Source organism: Panthera pardus, unplaced genomic scaffold, assembly GCF_024362965.1.
Source record: "Panthera pardus isolate Hobbes unplaced genomic scaffold, ASM2436296v1 HiC_scaffold_10, whole genome shotgun sequence".
NCBI classification, from domain to species: domain Eukaryota; kingdom Metazoa; phylum Chordata; class Mammalia; order Carnivora; family Felidae; genus Panthera; species Panthera pardus.
The window spans coordinates 93,810,529-93,831,054 of record NW_026526655.1 but is presented as its reverse complement, the minus strand read 5'-3'; the positions used below and the strand labels follow the sequence as shown (position 1 = coordinate 93,831,054).

Here is a 20,526-nt window from a genome sequence, read left to right as displayed (position 1 = left end):
TGGGACATGAGAAGAACTAACCACCTGTGCCTTTATTGATTCCTGGATATTACCTGCTAAAGACTGAAGGAACAGATAAAAGCTGATGGAGTAGTGGGTCTCAAAGTACGTTCTGGGCACCACTAAATGTCCCAAAGACACTTTCAGGAGTCCATGAAATCAAACCTATTTTTCACAATGACACATTTTCACTCTGTACTGAGTTTTTCTAAAGTTTCATGATGTGTGCTTTCACAACAGAATAAATGCAGAGGCAGGTAAGAGAATTTAATTGTTGCCTATTAAGTCAGACATTATAAAGATGTGTAGACACGTAAGACAATGTCACTCTTGCCACAAAATTATTTTTTGTTTTTGAAAATATTTTTCAAAAAAGTTATTTTTGTCATTCATATAAGATTATTATAAATACATGATATTACTGTTATTTTTAAAGAATTAATACTGAAAAATTTCCTGTTTTAACTTCTAATACTGCAAAATATTGACAGATATACCTACGAATATAAAAGTTTGTGGGGGCAATTATTTTTAGGAGTGTAAAGGGATCTTGAGATTAAGAAGTTTGAGAATTGTTGATGTAAAAGTAAATTTAGATAAAAAATGAAGCTCAAATCAAATCACAGATATCTTCACACAAAAGTAGTACATCAAGTTTTCAATGTTTTGTAAACTAAACATACAGAGGAAGCACAGTATTTCAAAAATATAGTTTTAACCTCTTCTCCTTCCACCTCAGGCCGAACAGCATCATCCAGCTGCAAGGGCAGGCGGGGTTCAGCCAAACTGATCACATAAATCTGAAAGTGAGAGATTACCAAAAATATCATGAAGCACACAAAACCTGTTATCTTTGCTTTAAAAAAATCTGCAGTTGACTTAAATATGAAGGTATGTTTGCATACATCTTAACTGAAACTACTTGCTAAAAACCAAACAAAGATGTACATGTTTTTTCACCTATAAAATGGGAATATTTCTTGTTAACATCCCTATGTTGTTGGAACAATGAGATAACACATATATTAACACTTTGTAAACACTAATATGCCTACCAATATGACAAATAAGTACTAACTGGAGTCAAGGGGCCTCAACTTAAGGCTTTGCTTTGTCACATAAAAGCTGTTGTTAGGCAAATCATTTAACCTCAGAGCTTCAATATCCTACTCTGTAAAATAAGGTCTGCAATGAGAATCAAATGGAGTAATGAATATGAAAACATTCTGCTCTTTTGTGTTTTTTTTGGCTACTCTTAAAAACATGTTACCCTATTAGTTACTCCCAACTAAGCCTGGAAAACCTGTTAAAGCACAAAAGGGAAAGAGACCTTATTTAGTTAATTCAGGAAAGGAAATCATATTCTTCCAGTCAGTAGATCGCATTTAGCACTCAGCTCAGACTCTTCAAGAAAAAGTGTCAGAAGGATACTCCAGTCCTCCTTATAGTAAAATAGATTTGTCACCACCTCTATACTCAAGTTATAGTGTTTCCCTTTGATGAGTTAACAGAAACGTGATTTCCCATGCAAAGCTGGAGAATGGAACAGCTACTCCTACTTTCATAACTAGTAGAAATTCACTTCATCAGGTTGTGAGTACTATGATCCCCATAACTTCACAGTGCTGGAAGAAAGTATGTACTCACTAACTGCTGGCTGAATAAATAAATAAATGATAGGAAAGAATCAGTGCTTCTTATAAGATCCTTTTTAGGATATGATACTTTATACTTTGTGAGATACTTTATAATTATTTCCATTAAAACAAAATTTGTAAGCTTTTTAGGCTTTATATTTCTCATTAACATTTATTAAGTATTGAATGCTAAATATTAGAGTATTTTAGTGTTTTGAGTTTATATTTTGAGAGAGTGAGTGCATGCATACACACAAGTAGGAGAGGGAGAGAGAGAATCCCAAGCAGGCTGTGTGCTGTCAGCACAGAGCCTGATGCAGGGTTCAATCCCACAAATCCCATAATCCCTCAGATCATGACCTGAGCTGAAATCAAGAGTCAGAAGCTTAACCAGCTGAGCCACCCAGGAACCCCAGGTAACTAGAATATTTTGGAAGTACATTTACTTGCTGTATTCACTAAAAATTTTTAATTAAAGTATTAAAAAAGAAGTGTTACGTGGAAGATAGGAGGTTGTTTTACTTGGTCAGCATACCCTTAGGTTGGTTTGCTTTTACTAGGTTACCTACTTCTTGGTGGGCTTAGTATGAAATGAAGCTTACACAAAGAGAACATAGTAATCTGACAAGTCAGTAATAAATATAAGATTTTTTAAGTCTTGAAGTGTTCCCATGACGACTCCAGTTAAATACAACCTAGTACTCCCAAATTAGTGTGCATGTATGAGTCTTTCTGCATCTGTCAGTCTCCCTGACTGCTCTCTTACACATGCTCACACACATACAAACACACATACAGGGGTGAGAATGGGAAGGATCTACTCCTTAAGAAAAATTTAATGATGCATATTGTAGATACAAACTAGGCCTGGACCTGAGAACTGCAGGTTCAAAACTGCAAGGTTATTTCAAAAGTACTAAATATGTTTGAGTTCACTTACAGTATTTTAAAAAAAAAATTTTTTTTTAACGTTTATTTATTTTTGAGACAGAGAGAGACAAAGCATGAACGGGGGAGGGGCAGAGAGAGAGAGAGACACAGAATCGGAAGCAGGCTCCAGGCTCTGGGCCATCAGCCCAGAGCCCGACGCGGGGCTCAAACTCACGGACCGTGAGATCGTGACCTGAGCCGAAGTCGGACGCTCAATCGACTGAGCCACCCAGGCGTCCCTATTTTTTTTTTTTTTTTAATTTTTTTCACTTACAGTATTTTAGAAGTCAATGGTAATGAACACTTCTAGTTTTTTTGTCCAAGAACAAAATGAATGTGGGGTAAATCTTGTATGAAAGAAGTTATTGCTAGAATGTAAAACCAACACAGTTTTGCCTCTTTTGATTTCTCTATACTGTATATTATCAGAAATATGATGACAATAAGGAAATATAATCATTAAGAGTTAGTGTAATTAATCAACCATTAGAAGTTATTATCAGAAGAAAGTTCACAGTAAATGCATAATAGCTTTTCAGACATGTTTTATATATTTTATATTTTTTAATATTTTTCCCCATGTGACTGTGGCAGATTGCAAAAATGGCTCCAATAATTCCTCAGGCTCCTGATTACATACCTTTTTTCAAAGATCCTGCCTTTCTTCCCATCAAGAGGTGGCATCTACTTCTCCATCCCTTAAATCTAAGTTTTTTCATGTGACTTGCTTTGACCAATGACATATTTAGCAAATGTGATACAAGGAGAGGCTTGAAAAGTGCTTACACACTAGGGCTTTCCTCTCTTGCTGCTGGGAACCCTTCTGGCACCATGCCAAGAAGACTGGGCTAGTCTGCTGGATGAAAAAAGGCCACAGGAAGAGATGTCCCAGAAATATCAGTAGGCCCCGTTGTTGTCATGCAGAGCAGATGAGCCATCTCAGATCGATGACCCTAACTGCCAGACATACGGAATCATGAGCAAATAAATACTTTTAAGTCCCTAAATACTGGGATGTGGTTTGTCATAATAAAAGCTAACTGATTCAGTAATCAATTTATAAAACTCAGTATTTTACACATCAACTCTAATTAAGAACATATAGATTTGACATGATTGTAAGAACCATTTAAATCTATTTCTGTACACAATTTTATATTTTGAAAAAAGTTACCTTTTGAACATGTAACTCTACATCTTGCTGTGTACAGCTTCCAATTTTTTGATTCACTTTTCTCACAACACCTTCTATGTCTACGATACTCTCTTTGTTGATGCTGTCAAAAGAAAAAATTTTCAACTTTAATCATCTCATCAGAGGTGTCAGAATTCATTTGGTGTTTCAACAGTAAAGCCGAATATATTAAACTCTTCTTTAATACAGTAAGCCACCTGAGATAAAGTCAGTCTATTTAACCTACTTACAATAAGCTATTATGTAGCACACCTTGTGAGATTCCTTGAAGAGATGATTTTCTAGATGCCATAATTTAGTTACCATTCGTAAAATACTCTGAACATAAATGGCAACAGGACTAGCACTGAATTGTGAAAAGTAGAAAAAAGTCTTTCAATTATTCATTAAAGAACATTTCCCTTCCTGTAGTTGAAATTTACAAACATCAGCATTTCCTATAAGGAGAGGCATGGGCTTCAATTAATGCAATTATTGGTATGTAATGGAATTAAATAATAAAAGAAGGTAAACTGAAAATATTTCAAGGTAATAAAAAGAAGTTAGGTTGCAGCAATTAAGCCCTCATTGGCTATAGTTTCTGAGTACACACTGTCATTGGAATTATGGCAGACAGCCTATAGGATTGTGCAATCCCATTTAAGGATGTCTATATGAAGCTCAATATACATTAAATGGGTCTCCTATGCAGTTTAATTTTATAACAAACTTGAATTCTGAACATAAGACACTCAAATTCTGAAATATAAAATAGATGAGGTAGATTATTGAACTCACCAATTGATTATTTTTTGATCTCTAGTAATAACAAAGGGAGAAAGGGTATAATCCCAAATGGTGGTTCCTGTACAAAATGTACCAGTTTTACTTTTGTGTATATTATTGTGCTGACAGAATGTATCATAATATATTTGTGGAAAAGGATTAAGATTTAACTTTCAGTTCTTGGAGAGTGATGTGGAGAACATCATGGCGGCTCAACTGGCCAAAACTATCAATGTAAAACTACCAATTAAAACTCTTTGGGGGGGTAACTGGAGCTGCTGAAGTAAGGTGAAAAGAGAAGGAAGGAAGAAAAATGCTAGATAACTGGGAGAGAGTGGAGTTCCTGACACAGCCGGCATAATACAAAGGGCAAACATGTATCAGGAAAATCTGTTCTGGACTCAACTGTTTATCTGCTATGTCATAAGCCCCAGTTACCTTTTATATTAACCTTTCATGGCTCAAGTTCCAACCTAGAATCCTGCAGAACAAATGACAAGAATCTAAACAAAACAAGAGAAAAAAAAAAAGAGAGAGAAAGAAAAAAAAAAAAAGACAAGATTTAACTTTCACAAGAAAACTATTTATTCTGATAAGGAATTGGGTCCTTAGTAGTTGTAGTGCCATTTGACAAGATTCCAGAAATCCAACAATCCTTATTTTACCCACGAGAACACCACAATCCGTTTCAATGAACGTTTGCTCAGGGTTGGAAAGGATCAAAATGAGGATAATAGGAGCAAAGTGGTGAAGAAAGGAAGAAAAATTTTCCTTTTTTCACTTTACCATACTGCTTAGAATCCTATTGTGTCTGATACCAACTTTAAAAAAACAAACCAACAGCATACATATTTATTGCACTCTCTTAAGTCTCCTGCACTAGAACTAGTACCTAATACTAGCTAAAATCTTGTGCATTGAAGAAACTCAGAATTTATTGTGGCATACTGTTAAAGGGTTTTCTAACACTGGCAATCTAGGGTCACTGAATCTTCCTTCAGTGTGATTTCCACCTACCAGTCACTTCTGTTTGCATGAGTAAACTTGATACAGGCTTCGTGAGAATTCTGTTGCTTATCTTACACGCCTCCATGAGGAAGGCTTTTCGTTACTGATCACATTGTGCTTCATTGAGTAACCTGTCCAGCCCCAACTAGAGCTCCACTCTGCCACATTCCTGTTATGATCCTGGCCCTTTTGGGTCATCCCCTTGACTCCTTAGTCAGAAAATCTTCTTCAAGCTTACTCAAGTTAAACTACTCTCAAGATTGAGCACTAAGCTAATATCCTTTCAGAAAAAAAGCTGGGGTGTGATCAGACACTCTGCCCTACCTAATGGTCCAATTAAAGAAAACAAAATTTTCTTTCTCTCTCAAAAGTACCAGATGGCTTCTTCTATCCAGGACCTGAGACTTGTAACTAAGTCTAAGTCTACCTTTAGTACTTTATTTAATTCAGCAATATTATATGATAAAATACTTGAAGAGCTAGAGAAAAAAATAACCACCATTTTAAGCATCATTTCTAGTACCAAACAACTCACAAAAAGGATTTCTGAAAACCTAACTTAATTCTTAAACTAGGGCCAAAGATAAACTTCTATCACAAATTAGTCTACTGAACCAATCAGAAAGAAGGTAGAATTAACCAGATACAGAGGATGCTTATAATTTTTTTTTTTGCCTTTCCAATCTCAGTATTTTCTTATTATACCTAGCAGCTATACGCTGTTAACAGATACTCTTTAAATACTCTTTATTATTACTCTTTTGATACTAGTAACACCATTCCATGATTTTTTAAAACCTTGGATAATTTAGCCCTACTACAGCTACATCCATATCTATATCCATCTAACCTTATTTATTTGTAGACACGAATGAACTCAGTGTAAAATACATTAAAACAAAACAAAGAGTCAAATTTGTAGAGAACAATCAGACCAGAACTTTCTAGTCAGCATTAATAAAGGGTTATAGAGGGTTTTACGTGTATGTATGTATATAACTAGAGTCAATGGAAGAGGGATAGGAATCTTTGAATAAGCTACTGCTAGTAGAAGGATATTCTACTTTTAGAAAAAGTCTAATTTATATGATTTTAACTGATATTGTATGTTAAGATGGCTTAATACTTTATAGTATATACAGTATAGTTTGCTGTCATATAGAGACCCTATTAAAGTTTCAGCTTTACATTTTGAAACTAATATACCACTGTATCTTATTTTGAAAGAGGAGTATGTCTAACAGACAACTAAAAGCCTTGGGTTTTTAGAGGATATGGCAGGAAAAAAATCCACGGTGGAAAGCAGAGGAACTCCTGGGAACTATTTGATTGTAGAAGAAATGGATGAAGTAAATTAAACACATCTTTCGAAGAGCTAAGTCAGCTATTTTTATTATTATCACCACCTCCCAACACACATTACTACTGTGCTGTGTTCTGTACCTCTTCTATTTTCTAACCACCCTTCTGACCCTGCTTATAGTCACTCTACAAATAAGTTAAATTAGTTATAGCCTTGATATTAAAAATACCCTAATAAGGCTATCCTGTTCATGTTATCCACTAGAAACTGCCAACAATCAATTTAATAGTTTACTTCTTTTAAAAAAAAAAATTTTTTTTTAATGTTTTATTTTTTATATTTGAGAGAGAGACAGAGAGCGAGTAGGGGAGGGGCAGAGAGACAGAGACAGAATCTGAAGCAGGCTCCAGGCTCCAAGCTGTCCGCACAGAGCCCAACGCGGGGCTCAAACTCACAAACCGTGAGATCATGACCTGAGCCGAAGTCGGACGCTCAACCGACTGAGCCACCCAGGCACCCCTAATAGTTTACTTCTAACTTAAATTGTTTTTAGAAAATAAAATTTTAAAGAGCATCATTCTTTATATCAAGTATTTTATAAAAATATTTTGATTGGCTATCAAGTTATTTTTTATTTTATTTTATTTAAAACTTTTTTTTTTAACGTTTATTTATTTTTGAGACAGAGAGAGACAGAGCATGAATGGGAGAGGGTCAGAGAGAGAGGGAGACACAGAATCCGAAACAGGCTCCAGGCTCTGAGCTGTCAGCACAGAGCCCGACGCGGGGTTCGAACTCACGGACCGTGAGATCATGACCTGAGCCGAAGTCGGACGCTTAACCAACTGAGCCACCCAGGCGCCCCTCAAGTTTTTAAACAAATGATACAATGTATGAATAACTCAATTATAAAACATGCAACTTCAGAGAAAAACAAACAGTACTCAGGTATCTGAAGGAATAAAATCCCATCTTTCTACCACGACTGCCATATAGTTTACTACTTAGGGCCTCACCAATAACCTCAGGGGCACTTTTATTATCTGTAGTTGTTATCTTGAGTATCAATTTTCATAACTATATTATCTAAAAAGCAACAAACTAAAATAGATGCTCATAGTAATGGCCCTGTCATTAAAAAAAACTCAAAACTGGGGGTGCCTGGGTGGCTCAGTCAGTTAAAGGTCCGACTCTTGATTTCAGCTCAGGTGATGATCTCACAGTTCATGAGATTGAGCCCCATGTCGGGCTCTGTACTGACAGATTCTCTCTCCCTGGGGCTCTCTCTCCCTCTCTCTCTGCCCCTCCCTCCCCCAAACCTTAAAAAGGAAGAATGTGTAAAAAAGACTTCAAAGATTCTGTTAAAAAATTGTTAGAACAGTTTCAGTACTTGAAGGAGGTAAGCTTCATAGTCTAAAATAATGTACTAATGAGTAATGCCTTACTCTTCAATGTTGCCAAAACATTTTTAAAGTTCTTAGCTTATCTCTGTAGTGCACTGAATTCTTACTCTTAAGTCTTTGCTCCCCTATGGTAAGTATTCATCCACACCTTTGCCATGGCTTCAAAGTATACAGAAAGTACTTCTTTGTCTTGTGGCTTTGGGTTTGGCCATATGAGTTGGTTTATATGTCAGTAGATATGATGCCGGTAAAGGTTTGAAATGCACTTGTGCGGCTGAACTTGCCCTTTAGCATTCCTGCTTTTCTCCATAAGATCATCCCTAAAGATCATTCCTAAAAGGAAACTGAGAAACACAAGGAGCAGACCAGGACACAAACCACAGCTTCAAAACAAGCCTAGATGAGCTGAGCTTTAGCTCAAATATAAGAGCAAGAAATCAAGGTTTATTGTTGTATGCTGCCGAGTTTTTAAAAAAAGTTTTTTTTTTAATGTTTATTTTGAGAGACAGGGAGAGAGTGAGAGCATGCAAGTGGGGGAGGGGCCGGAGGGGGTGCAGAGGATCCAAAGACGGCTCTGCGCTGACAGCAGAGAGCCCCAAGCGGGGCTTGAACTTGTGAACCACGAGATCATGACCTGAGTCAGAGTTGGACACTCAACTGACTGAGCCACCCAGGTGCCCCTAAAAATTTTTTTACTGTTGGTAAAGTATACAGTACATAAAACTTACCATTGTAACCACTGTTAGGTGTTTAATTCAGTGGCACCACCACCACTATCCATTTCTAGAACTTTGTTATTATCATATAACTCTGTACTCATTTAAACAATTAACTCCCCATTTACTCCACCCCTCCCCCCAAGCATAGCTACTGGTAACCTCTATTCTACTTTCTGTCTGTATGAACTTAACTACTCTAGGTACCTCAGGTATGTGGAACCATGATATCTGTCCTTTTGTGTCTGACTTATTCCACCCAGCACAGTGTTTTCAAGGTTCATCTATGTTATAGCTTGTATCAGAACTTCATTCTTTAAGGCTGAATAAAATTTCATTATATGTACATAAAACATTTTATTCATACATTCCTGTGCTGATGGACATTTAGGTTGTTTTCCATTTGGGTTATTGTGAATAATGCTGTTATGAATAATAGCATACAAGTATCTGTTTGAGGCCTTGCTTTCAATTCTTTTGGGTATCTGTCTAGAAGCGGAATTGCTGGATCATATGATAATTTTATGTTTAACTTTTTGAGGAACCACCATAGTTTCCACAGCAGCAGTGCCATTTTACACTTCCACCAGCAATGCATGAGGGTTCCAATTTCTCTACATCCTCACCAACACTCATTATTTTTCTTTTCTTTTTTTTTTTTTTGATAACAGTCTTCTCAATGGGTATGAAGTGATATCATTGTGGTTTTGGTTTGCATTTCCCTGATGACTAGTGATACTGGGCATCTTTTCATGTGCTTATTGGCCATATGTATATCTTCTTTAGAGAAATGTCTATTCAAGTCCTTTGTCCATTTTGGAACTGAGCTGTTGTTATAAGTTATTGGAGTTTTTATATATTCTGGATATTAATTCTTTATTAGATATATGATTTACAAATATTTTTTCCCATTCTGTGGGTTATCTTTTCACTCTCTTGATAGTGCCCTTGGATGCACAAAACGTTTTAATTCTGATGATGTCCAATTAATCTAGCTTTTTTGTTACCTCTGCTTTTGGTGTTATACCTAAGAAATCACTGCTAAATCCAATGTCATACAGATTTTTGGCCTATGTTTTCTCCTAAGAGTTTTCTAGTTTCAGCTCTTGTATTTAGGCAGTTGATCCATTTTGAATTATTTTTATTTCTGGTGTACAGTATATATCCAGTTTGGCATATGGATATCCAGTTTTCTCAGCACCATTTGTTGAAAAGATGGTCTCTTTCCCATTAAGAAGTCTTGGTATACTTGATGAAAATCAATGGGCCATATATACCACGGTTGATTTATGGGGTCTCTCTTCTATACCATTGGGTTATGTGTCTAGCCTTATGTTAGTACTACAAACTTTTGATTACTATAGTTTTGTAGTAAGTTTTAAAATCAGGAAATGTAAGTCCTCCAAATTTGTTCCTTTTCAAAACTGTTTTGGCTATTCAGGGCCCTCTGAGATTCCACATGAATTTTAAGATGAATTTTTCTATTTCTGCAAACAATGTCATTGAGATTTTGACAGGGATTGCACAGAATCTGTAGATGGTTTTAGGTAGTGATATCATGCTACAAAGTTTAAGGTGGTTTGTTACATAGGAGTTTTTTTTCCAACAGCTGACTAATAATACAATCTGAAGTTTAAAAACTTATAAAATTAAAAAATATGCTTGAGGGGCGCTTGGGTGGCTCAGTCAGTTAAGCGTCCGACTTTGGCCCAGGTCACGATCTCACAGTTTGTGAGTTCAAGCCCCGTGTCAGGCTCTGTGCTGACAGGTTGGAGCCTGGAGCCTCATAGAATTCAGATTCTGTGTCTCCCTCTCTCTCTGCCTTCCCCAGCTCATGCTTACAGTCTGTCTCTGTCAAAAATAAATAAACTTAAAAAAAAATATTAAAAAAAAATGCTTGAGTTCAAAGCTCTCATCTGATCCTAAAAAAGGGCTCTGAAGTAAGTGAAAGTTTATTTGTATTTATCACATACACACTGCAAATCTCCACTGTGTAGTATGCATTGTAAAGGGATTTAAGGGGCACCTGGATAGTTTGGTTGATTGAGCGTCTGACTCTTGATTTTGGCTCAGGTCATGATCTCATGGTTTGTTGAGATCAAGCCCTGTGTTGGGCTCCTCACTGGTGGCATGGAGCCTGCTTGGGATTCTCTCTCTCCTCCTCTCTGCCCCTCCCCTACTTGTGCTCTCATTCTCTCAAAATAAATAAATAAACTTAAAAAAAAAAAAAAGAAATTTAAAGGAAGATATACATAATTTGACTATGAAATATTAGGGTTGATTTAATATCAAACACAGCAGAATTTATCCATTCAAGTGAATATTAAAAAAATTTGTTTTTAAATGTTAATTTTTGAGAGAGAGACAGAGTGCAAGTGGGGGAGGGACAGACAGAGAGGGAGACACAGAATTTGAAGCAGGCTCCAGGCTCTGAGCTGTCAGCACAGAGCCGGACACAGGGCTCAAATCCACAAACCGTGAGACTATGACCTGAGCCAAAGTCGGACGCTTAACTGACTGAGCCACCCAAGTGCTCCCATTCAAGTGAATACTGAATTCTTCTTCAAAGTGACTGTTCAGGGAAAGGTTGTAGGGACTATAAACACATCTCAAAAACAGTACTGCCTACCACAATCTTAAAACAACTTATCTGGAATTACTTCTTGGTTTTGTCACATAAGTTGTTTTTTTTTGGGGGGGGGGGGCAATCTCATTTATACCTATTGTTTACTACCTGTCAGAAATGCCAAAGATCATGATAGAACTCTGGATGGGGGAAATAAGGAAACAAAATAATAATAATAATAATAATAAGTAAATAAAAGAGAGTGGCATTAGAGATGCAAGGAATAACATGTTTCAAAAAGGAGAGAGTAATGTATCAACTATGGGGTTAATACAGATAGAGATTAACCTTACATACAGGATTAATACAGACAGATACAATTAACATATCAACTATTGGTTAAGTGGCTGTCTCCAAACATTTTTGGTAATTTGATGTCCTCTATGAATAAAAAAAATCTAAGGGTACATACCCCATATGTATGTATTTTATCTATCTTAAAATTATATACATGTAATCCTAAATGTAGGTTATTATACTTATACAAACATAAATTCAGGGTAAGCCTCATAATTAGCTACAGTGAATGCAGATCCATACTTTACACAGTCTTCCCAATAATTCCTAATTTTGGAGCACGGACATCTTGCCCAATATGATTAGATTATCATTAAAAAAAAAAACAAACTGCAGAATGCAGCTGATACAAGGATCTCACTCTAAGAGTACATGTGTTAGCGTTAACATTTTCTCATTTGTGCTTATGTTTAAATTTTATCCTCAATCTGTGGTCTCCTTGGTTGAATGTTTTTTAAGCCACCTGTCCTTTTTCTGGGAGTCAGTCTATCATTTTAATACATATAAATAAATAAACATAATGCCCCCAAACCAAAATGAAGCACAATAAACTGCAATTGGTTACAATACGCCAAAGTGAACCAGAGTTAGGGTACCAGTGTTAGCTCCTTTTTGTTATTGGAATCCTGCAGTCTTGCTTCAGGGACCTCACATACTATATGCGACATGTGACCTTCTGAGATGCTATCCAAGTGACAGGCCCAGGGTTTATCTATAAATGAACTATTAGAAAAACTCAAATTCTTTCTTACTTTTTAGATAATAGAAGGAAGGAAGGGAAATAAATAGCAGCTTAATTATTTTCTTTCTCTCAATGGATAATCTTTTTTTTTTTTTTTTTCAACGTTTATTTATTTTTGGGACAGAGAGAGACAGAGCATGAACGGGGGAGGGACAGAGAGAGAGGGAGACACAGAATCGGAAACAGGCTCCAGGCTCTGAGCCATCAGCCCAGAGCCTGACGCGGGGCTCGAACTCACGGACCGTGAGATCGTGACCTGGCTGAAGTCGGACGCTTAACCGACTGCGCCACCCAGGCGCCCCTCTCAATGGATAATCTTGAGCAAATCATACTGTGAAGACCACTGAGATAAGAGAACAAGAATCATAAACATTGAGAAAGGCTGTTGGGTAGGTGATTTACTGTCCATCAGTGAAAGTTTCATTTCTGTACAGTCCACAGGTGAAAAAGTATTTAACAGCACATGACTTTAGTTAAACAGATCACCATCGTGCATTTCAACCGTAGAGAAATAGATCTGGGAAAGAAGTACTTTGTGTACCTCTTGTTGCTGGGTCCCAGTGTGAGGTGCTGACTCCAGCAAGTTGTCTTGGAAGAACAAAGAAGAATCACCTCCAATTCACACTCACCAACTGCCCCTCACCAGTGAAGGATGGGAAATGGCAGGGTTTGCTTTATGTTTTAAAGTTATTTTTGAAACGCTTTTTTTATACATTGCTTCAAAAACTTTTTTATTATAAAAGAATATACTTATTTATTGTTACAAATTCAAATGTTAAATAATCATTAAAATTAAGTTTAACTTTCCCATCATATACCCAACCTCTTCTTCTTATAATCATGGTTTACTACTTGGTCTATACACCTCCAAATTTTTTCTTCTTTGCAAAAAATATGCAATGCTTCATAAATTTTGTGTTGTCCTTCTATGGTAGTTTTGTTCACTTTCCTCTGTATTTTTTTTAATGCTGAAGAAGTAAGAGTTTCATTTTTACAGCTCAAACAAAACTGATTTATATATATATAAACACCTAAAGTATTATTATTCCCACATCACTGACCAATTTCCTTTTATGTTCCAGTTCCTGTGTAAAGTGCTTTACACATATACCACTTCACTTAAACTTCCCAAAGGTCTACAAGATAGGCATTACCACCGTTTTATAGTTGAGAAAACTTATTAGACTCTGTGAGAGGCCAAGTAAGTAGCCTAAGATCACACAACAGTAAGATCATGTACTGATTACTGCACTAGAGTATTCTGTTCTGTTACAGACTCAACGAATTACACCAAATTCTAAATACTCCGAATACATCATCAGCTCACTCTGAAATAATACATTCTCATTTGTAGAAGCTCACGAGCTGCCAGATTCCTTTATAGTTTATGTGAAGTCAACTGGAAATAACAGGCCCTTCACAAATAGTTTTCATATTGCCCAAGAATTGTACTGTCTACTTGTAACACTGATGCATCTTAATGTCCTGCTATTATTGCCAGCCTCAATAGAGGTTCATCAGAATCTTTGTATAAAACAATATGATGTTATTACTTAAAATTATATTTAACTTAGAAATTAATCCTATAAACTGAGAATTTTTGATTTTAGACCTACTTTAATTTTAAAGCACTTCATTAAAGTTTTCAAAACAAACGAACTGGACAAAAACAAATGTAAAAGTTCTGTTTCTCCTTCAATAGTTAAGTATCTCAATCCAACAAAGAAGTATAAACCATCTATATGCAGTTTTTCAAAGAGTTGCAATCAGGGGTGCGTGGGTGGCTCAGTTGGTTAAGCATCCAACTCTTGGTTTCGGCTCAGGTCATAATCTCATGGTTGTGAAACTGAGCCCCATGTTGGACTATGTTCTGGGTGTGGAGCCTGCTTAAGATTCTCTCTCTCTCCCTCTTCCTCTGACCCTACCCCACGTATGCTCTCTCTCTCTCTCCAAAAATAAACAAACATAGAGTTGCAATCTACAGCAGTGTAATGACCTAGCCTACCTCCACCAACTTATCTATATGATGCTCAAGGAGTACTCACATGCCCACCTCTCTCTGGGCCTCAACTATACATGATATATTCACAAACTTCCACCACAGCACCTATAGCATGTCTCTGTATGCAGTTGTTAATCTATTTTTGCCATTTCCCCAAATTAAGTTCCTTATGTGATAATGTGCCATTGTATACCCAAGCCCAGTAGGGTGCCTGGACCAGAGGAGGTACTAAATAAGTTTTCTAAACCAGTGAGATTTCCTCTGAACATTATTTGATATTTTACAGTTACAAAAGCTAATGTAACAAACTGAAATTTCAACTTACCAACTAAATAAAATACCTATTTTTAGATGAAAGATCTAGAAAGGAAAGAAAATGCACAAACTTGTATGCAGTGAGGTGACTCACAGAATGAAAAACACACTTGTGACTCACCAGCTACGAATAAATCACTTAACCACAATGACTAATATGAAGAAAAAGAAAATAAAACACCTATATGTACAACTAGCAGTCTGAAAAAGCCTTTTTTTCAGAATCCAAATATCTCTAGGCTGGGTGGGAAGAGGGGTTTTATATAAGCACAAATACCAAAATTCAATTTTTAACTTTAACCCTGCCATTCAAAATAACCATAGCTCTTTACAGGAGTTACTATACCTTCAGCTTGAAACTTTAAACACTGTTTTACATTCACTGTAGTACTTAATAGCAGTCAATACAAAAAGGCCTCTAGGGCAACCTTTACAAACATTTTGTCTTTATAAAACTCAACCATAACTAATACAAGACTACTCTGTTCATTACTTTAAGATGGTACTAAATAAAATATAATCTTTTAAGAAAAAAAGGGATGACTTCTTGCTTCAACTTAAACACCAGCTACTAATACTAAGGTTAGAAGAGTAATGTCAACCTAAGATGGAGATCCACAAACACAGGCCTGGATAGGTATCCCATCTTCCTGCTCCAGACAAATTCATTTAAGGAACACAAACCATTTTGGATACACAATTAAGAACCTCTTCTTAAAGATCTCTAGGGAATAAGATGTGCCAACCTTCCTATGTAGCTCATTTAGTTGCTTCATTTTTATATGCATTCAACCATGAGAAAATTGATCCTTCCAACAAATTGATTAAAATAATGTGCTGAGGAGTCCTGTGGCACTTAAATCCAATTAGTGAGTCAACTTTTCAGATTAGTATATTGATGAATTGGATATTCCTAAGAAAAGATAAGTGGGGAAAGCAACTGACCTCATATTAAGTGCCAATGTTGCTCTTAAGGAATATATTCAAAAGCTAAAAACTGCTAGTGGGATAATCTAGTTAGTAAGGGAAAGATAAGCACTTCAGATTTAATATCTAAAGTAAATGCTAAGATAGTTACCTACTTAAGATATTAAAAGTGACCTCATATTTTGCCTTTTAAATGACTGGGAAACCCCAGCTGGAACTATCTGATTTGATATTTTTAATAGTGGACTCCTTGCTTTTTTCCACCTGGTATATGGCCAGAGGGAATAGAGTTAAATGTAGGGCCTCATGGAATTAACATATAAATACCATTATTTCTGCCACTTTGTTGTGTAGGAGTTCACATGTTTTAAATGTCCAGTCTCTCAGGGTAGCACACTATTCAAAATGGAAACACCTTGAGAATAAATAAACAGTCCTTAGGCACTCCTCTAGTACTAAAGATAATTGCGAGCATTTCACATATAAGATCTGATCTAAGACAGTATGAAAATTAACCAAGGATTAGAAATGGCTTTTATCTTATGGCCGTATTTCTAAGCATGCTATTTTCCAAACCAAAGATTTTAGCAGAATGGGTGGTTGGCTGACTCACTAACTAAGCTGCTACCTTTCTAAAGTGAATGCATTAGTAAAGTAAGGATTTTTGCTTTATTTATGTAAGAGTCCACCAGAATTTATTTGTTGCTGTCCATGTGCTGTTTTTAAGCATAATACAAGGCTGACAATATATTAAGCAATGGAACTCCTAGTGTTCTCCAAATTTTTCTTTTTTCATTATACTTAGAAACCAAGGGATAAAGAGGAATAAGATACTGAAGAGTTCAACAAAACAAGGAAAACAGGCAGCCTACAAGCTTCTATTTTCATTATAAAGTAGAATACATTCCACTAGGCCCAGCTGAGGAATAAAAATCAACTGTTGTGCCACAAATACACAATCTACTCCTTAACTTTTGTGTTAGATTATGGGATCAGCAATCTATGGGGGGCAGGTCAAAAGAAACAAAGAGAAGGGGGAACAGTGGATAAGGATGCAGTGAGGGCAGTTCTGGGAATGGAAATGGCTCGCATGAGATCAGAGGAGGACAGAAGAAGTAGGAGAAAACAGGGAGACTGGTAAAATGACCAGAAGTCTTGATGAGGTCCAACAGAAGATTAAGAGACATGGGACAGGTAAAAAGATGAAAATTATGGTTAGAGAGAATGGCCACTGGAGTTTAAAATTAAGTTCTAAGGGGCAAAATCCAAGCGGCAGCCACAGAAGTGAGCTTTTGAAATAAAGCAATGATAAACTAGTGGAAGAAAAGGAATTTTAAGGCCAACGTATTCCAAACGGACACCTAAAAACATTTAGAATGAGTTGACTTAAAATGGGAGGGACAGGATACCATCAGCCAGAAAAACAAAATGGCTTTGAGTAAAACAACCTTCAGTCTTTGGACTCTTCATGAACTCAAAAGGCTGGAACTTCTCTCCAATTTACTCAACAAAGACAAACTTAGGTGATACTGCCAGCTGCCTATCCAAACCCACTCTCCTTTTCTTCATGGCAAACAGAGCCCCACCCCCATTCAGTATCTACTCTATCTGGCAAAGTGCTCTCAGAGAAGGTGAGCGCATCACAGCTCCAGAGAGTGGGTCGTGTTTAGTCCCAGCCCATCCTGGGAATTTAGTCCAGATTGATGGTGTCATTTCCACATAGTGTTTCAAACTGGAAACTCTGAAGTAATTTTCCACTTCTTTCTTTTCCTCACCCCACACATCAGCAGCCATTAAACAGATAAGACCCATGTTTTTACCCATTCACTGGGCAAACATAGTTATCTCAAACTTTAAAGAGTACCATCATGTTAGCTGTAATACTTGTTTTGAAATGTGAATTAATCCCAACACAACTGATATATTAGGTATTAATTTGAGCATAATGAGAAGTCTGTGCTTGCCTATGTCAGATTTCATGAGTGAAAACACAAGATCAGTATGGACAACTGTACTCAGGTGAACTCAAAACACATACACCTCAAACATCTATGTTATAAGCCACGTTTGGTGGTATAATGTGCCTTCAGGTTTCAGACAGCCTTCCTTCTACCACTTCAAAATGATTTATAAACTGCAACTCTCTGACACCCATTTCCACAAAGAACAGTATATTTTTTGTAAGACAAAGTGCTGATAACAAGTCAGAGAAATCAAATACTATATGACTTCTCTTCTATGCAAAATCTAAAAACCAAAACAAATGAACAAACAGTAAATCAGACCTATAAATACAGGGAACACACTGATGGCTGCCAGAGGGGAGAGGGTGGAGGGATGGGTAAAATAAGTGAAGGAGAATGGGAGGTACAGGCTTCCAGTTACAGAATTAATAAGTCACAAGGATGAAAGAGCACAGGGAATAAAGTCAATGGTATTGTGACAGCATTGCATGGTGACAGACAATAGCTACACTGTGGTGAGCATAGCATAGAGGTGTCCAATTTCTATGCTGCATACCTGAAACTAATGCAACATCTGCGTGTCCACTATACTTCAATTAAAAAATACAATGTGACACTTATTATAGTATTATTTATGTACTTCTCAACTATTTGACATGTATCAAGCTATTCTACCTACATTTAAAAAAAATTAGGTTCTTTTTTTTATGTCACTGATGAAGTTTTTGACCTTTGTGCTATTAACCCATTTTCCACAAAACCTTGAGGTTTTTATTGCATAATTTTGCAAAGCATGGTGATTTTTAGGAAAGTATCTGTTATATTAGCAGAACAGCAGAACTGAATATTAGCACTATCTTTATAAAAAGTTAACCCTGAAGGACAACCACATGCAAATGTCCCAATATCTCCCACCCGCTGACAACAGAGCAATTTTACAAGAGGATTTTTGTTCGTACAACTGTGTAATAAAGAGCCCAGTGTCTCAAGGAACAGCATCAGTTATCCAGCCAAACTTTTCCATTTCCTTCCTGTGTTCAGAATCTCAGTAAAGGATAAATTCTTATTTTAAATTCAGAATTTATCAGGGCGCCTGGGTGGCTCAGTCGGTTGAGCGACCCACTTTGGCTCAGGTCATGATCTCACAGTTTGTGAGTTTGAGCCCCGCGTTGGGCTCTGTGCAGACAACACAGAGCCTGGAGCCCGCTTCTGGTTCTGTGTCTCCCTCTCTCTCTGCCCCTCCCCCACTCATGCTCTGTCTCTGTCTCACAAATAAATAAACATAAAAAAAAAATTAAAAAAAATAAATTCAGAATTTACGGTTTTATTTTCCACATCAGTTGCATTGACCACACAGTTGCTTTGTTGAGTGACTGTTTTACTTCTCACAGTGAGAGTAAGATGCTAAGAATGTGTAAGATGCACTGTGTGGCAGTGCTGATGATAAAAAAGACAAACGATTAAGCAAAAGTAGATGCAGTTATTAAATATGCCTAGTGGATTTTAGATTTCATGTTTATAATTATAGCTATCAAATATTTTCATATTGAAATTATTCAAGAAAAATAATTCTTTGCAAACATTAAACTCTTTAGTTTCTAACTACCACCCTCCCCTGCACTGTTTTTATAACATGCTTTTTAACAATGGGGTGACTCGTTAGGAAAGCAGCTACTGCTTTATGGCAGAAGGGACAAGTTCATTAGTATTAATGATGACTAGAAAAAAATTTAATTGCTCCTTTGGAACTTTTTTTAGCATTAACTTGTGACTCAACATAAAAAATACTTTTTTATTACTCAGTTATACTTTTAAAACCAAAATTATTATTTTTCACCAGTTTTGGTTTTCAATAACTCAGGGGCAGTATCTAAAAGTCACTGTCACCCTCAAGAAACAAAATAGTTCTCTATTCTTTTATTTTTTATTAAAAAAATTTTTTTTAAGTTTACGTGAGAGAGCAAGAGAGGGTGGGGGAGGGGCAGACAAAGAGGGAGAAAGAATACCAAGCAGGCTCTGCACTGTCAGCGCAGATTCCGATGTGGGGCTTGAACTCCCCAATTGTGAAATCATGACCTGAGCCAAATGCTTAACCAAATGAGCCACCCAGGGACCCTAACAGGTATCCACTCCTTGAGAATATACCAGAATAAACTGCATACTCTAGAAAAGACTGTTAAGGGGCACCTGGGTGGCTCAGTCAGTTAAGCATCCGACTTCAGCTCAGGTCATGATCTCACAGTTTGTGAGTTCGAGCCCCACATCAGGCTCTGCACTGACAGCACAGAGTCGGCTTGGGATTCTTTCTCTCCCACTGTCTCTCTGCCCCTCTCCCCCACACACTCTCTCTCTCAAAATAAGTAAGCTTAAAAAAAAAATAGAGAAGATAGTGTTGAGGGAAAAAGCAATGCTTTGAAACATAAAGCATTTCCCAGCCATCAACACATTTCAGTGACATTAAGGTTGTATTCTAAGTGTATTAAGGTTGTATTCTAAGTGAGCTATTCTAAGCTTTAGACTGGTTATCATTAGGTTATCTCCGAGAAGCATGAAGACATAGGAGGAGCGTGAGCCCTAGAGTCAAGAGACCTTAGCCAAAACACCTGGTACTTTAAATTTCAATTTCCTCAACTGTAAAAATGAACAGACATAAAGAAAAAGTGTCTATACCTCATAGTGGTGCTGTGAGGATCAAG

At 36.7% G+C, this 20,526-nt stretch overlaps 1 protein-coding gene across 3 annotated transcripts in view; it reads right to left on the bottom strand.

Annotated features, from left to right (window-relative positions):
* DARS1 (aspartyl-tRNA synthetase 1) overlaps positions 1–20,526 on the bottom strand; it is a 63,464-nt gene that overhangs the window by 17,183 nt on the left and 25,755 nt on the right. For all 3 annotated transcript variants that reach the window (XM_019454840.2, XM_019454848.2, XM_019454867.2), the window contains 2 exons: positions 3,742–3,844; positions 720–800 (listed from right to left, as the gene is read on the bottom strand). In XM_019454840.2, the coding sequence (XP_019310385.2) occupies positions 720–800; positions 3,742–3,844 (184 nt within the window). The remainder of the gene's footprint in view (positions 1–719; positions 801–3,741; positions 3,845–20,526) is intronic.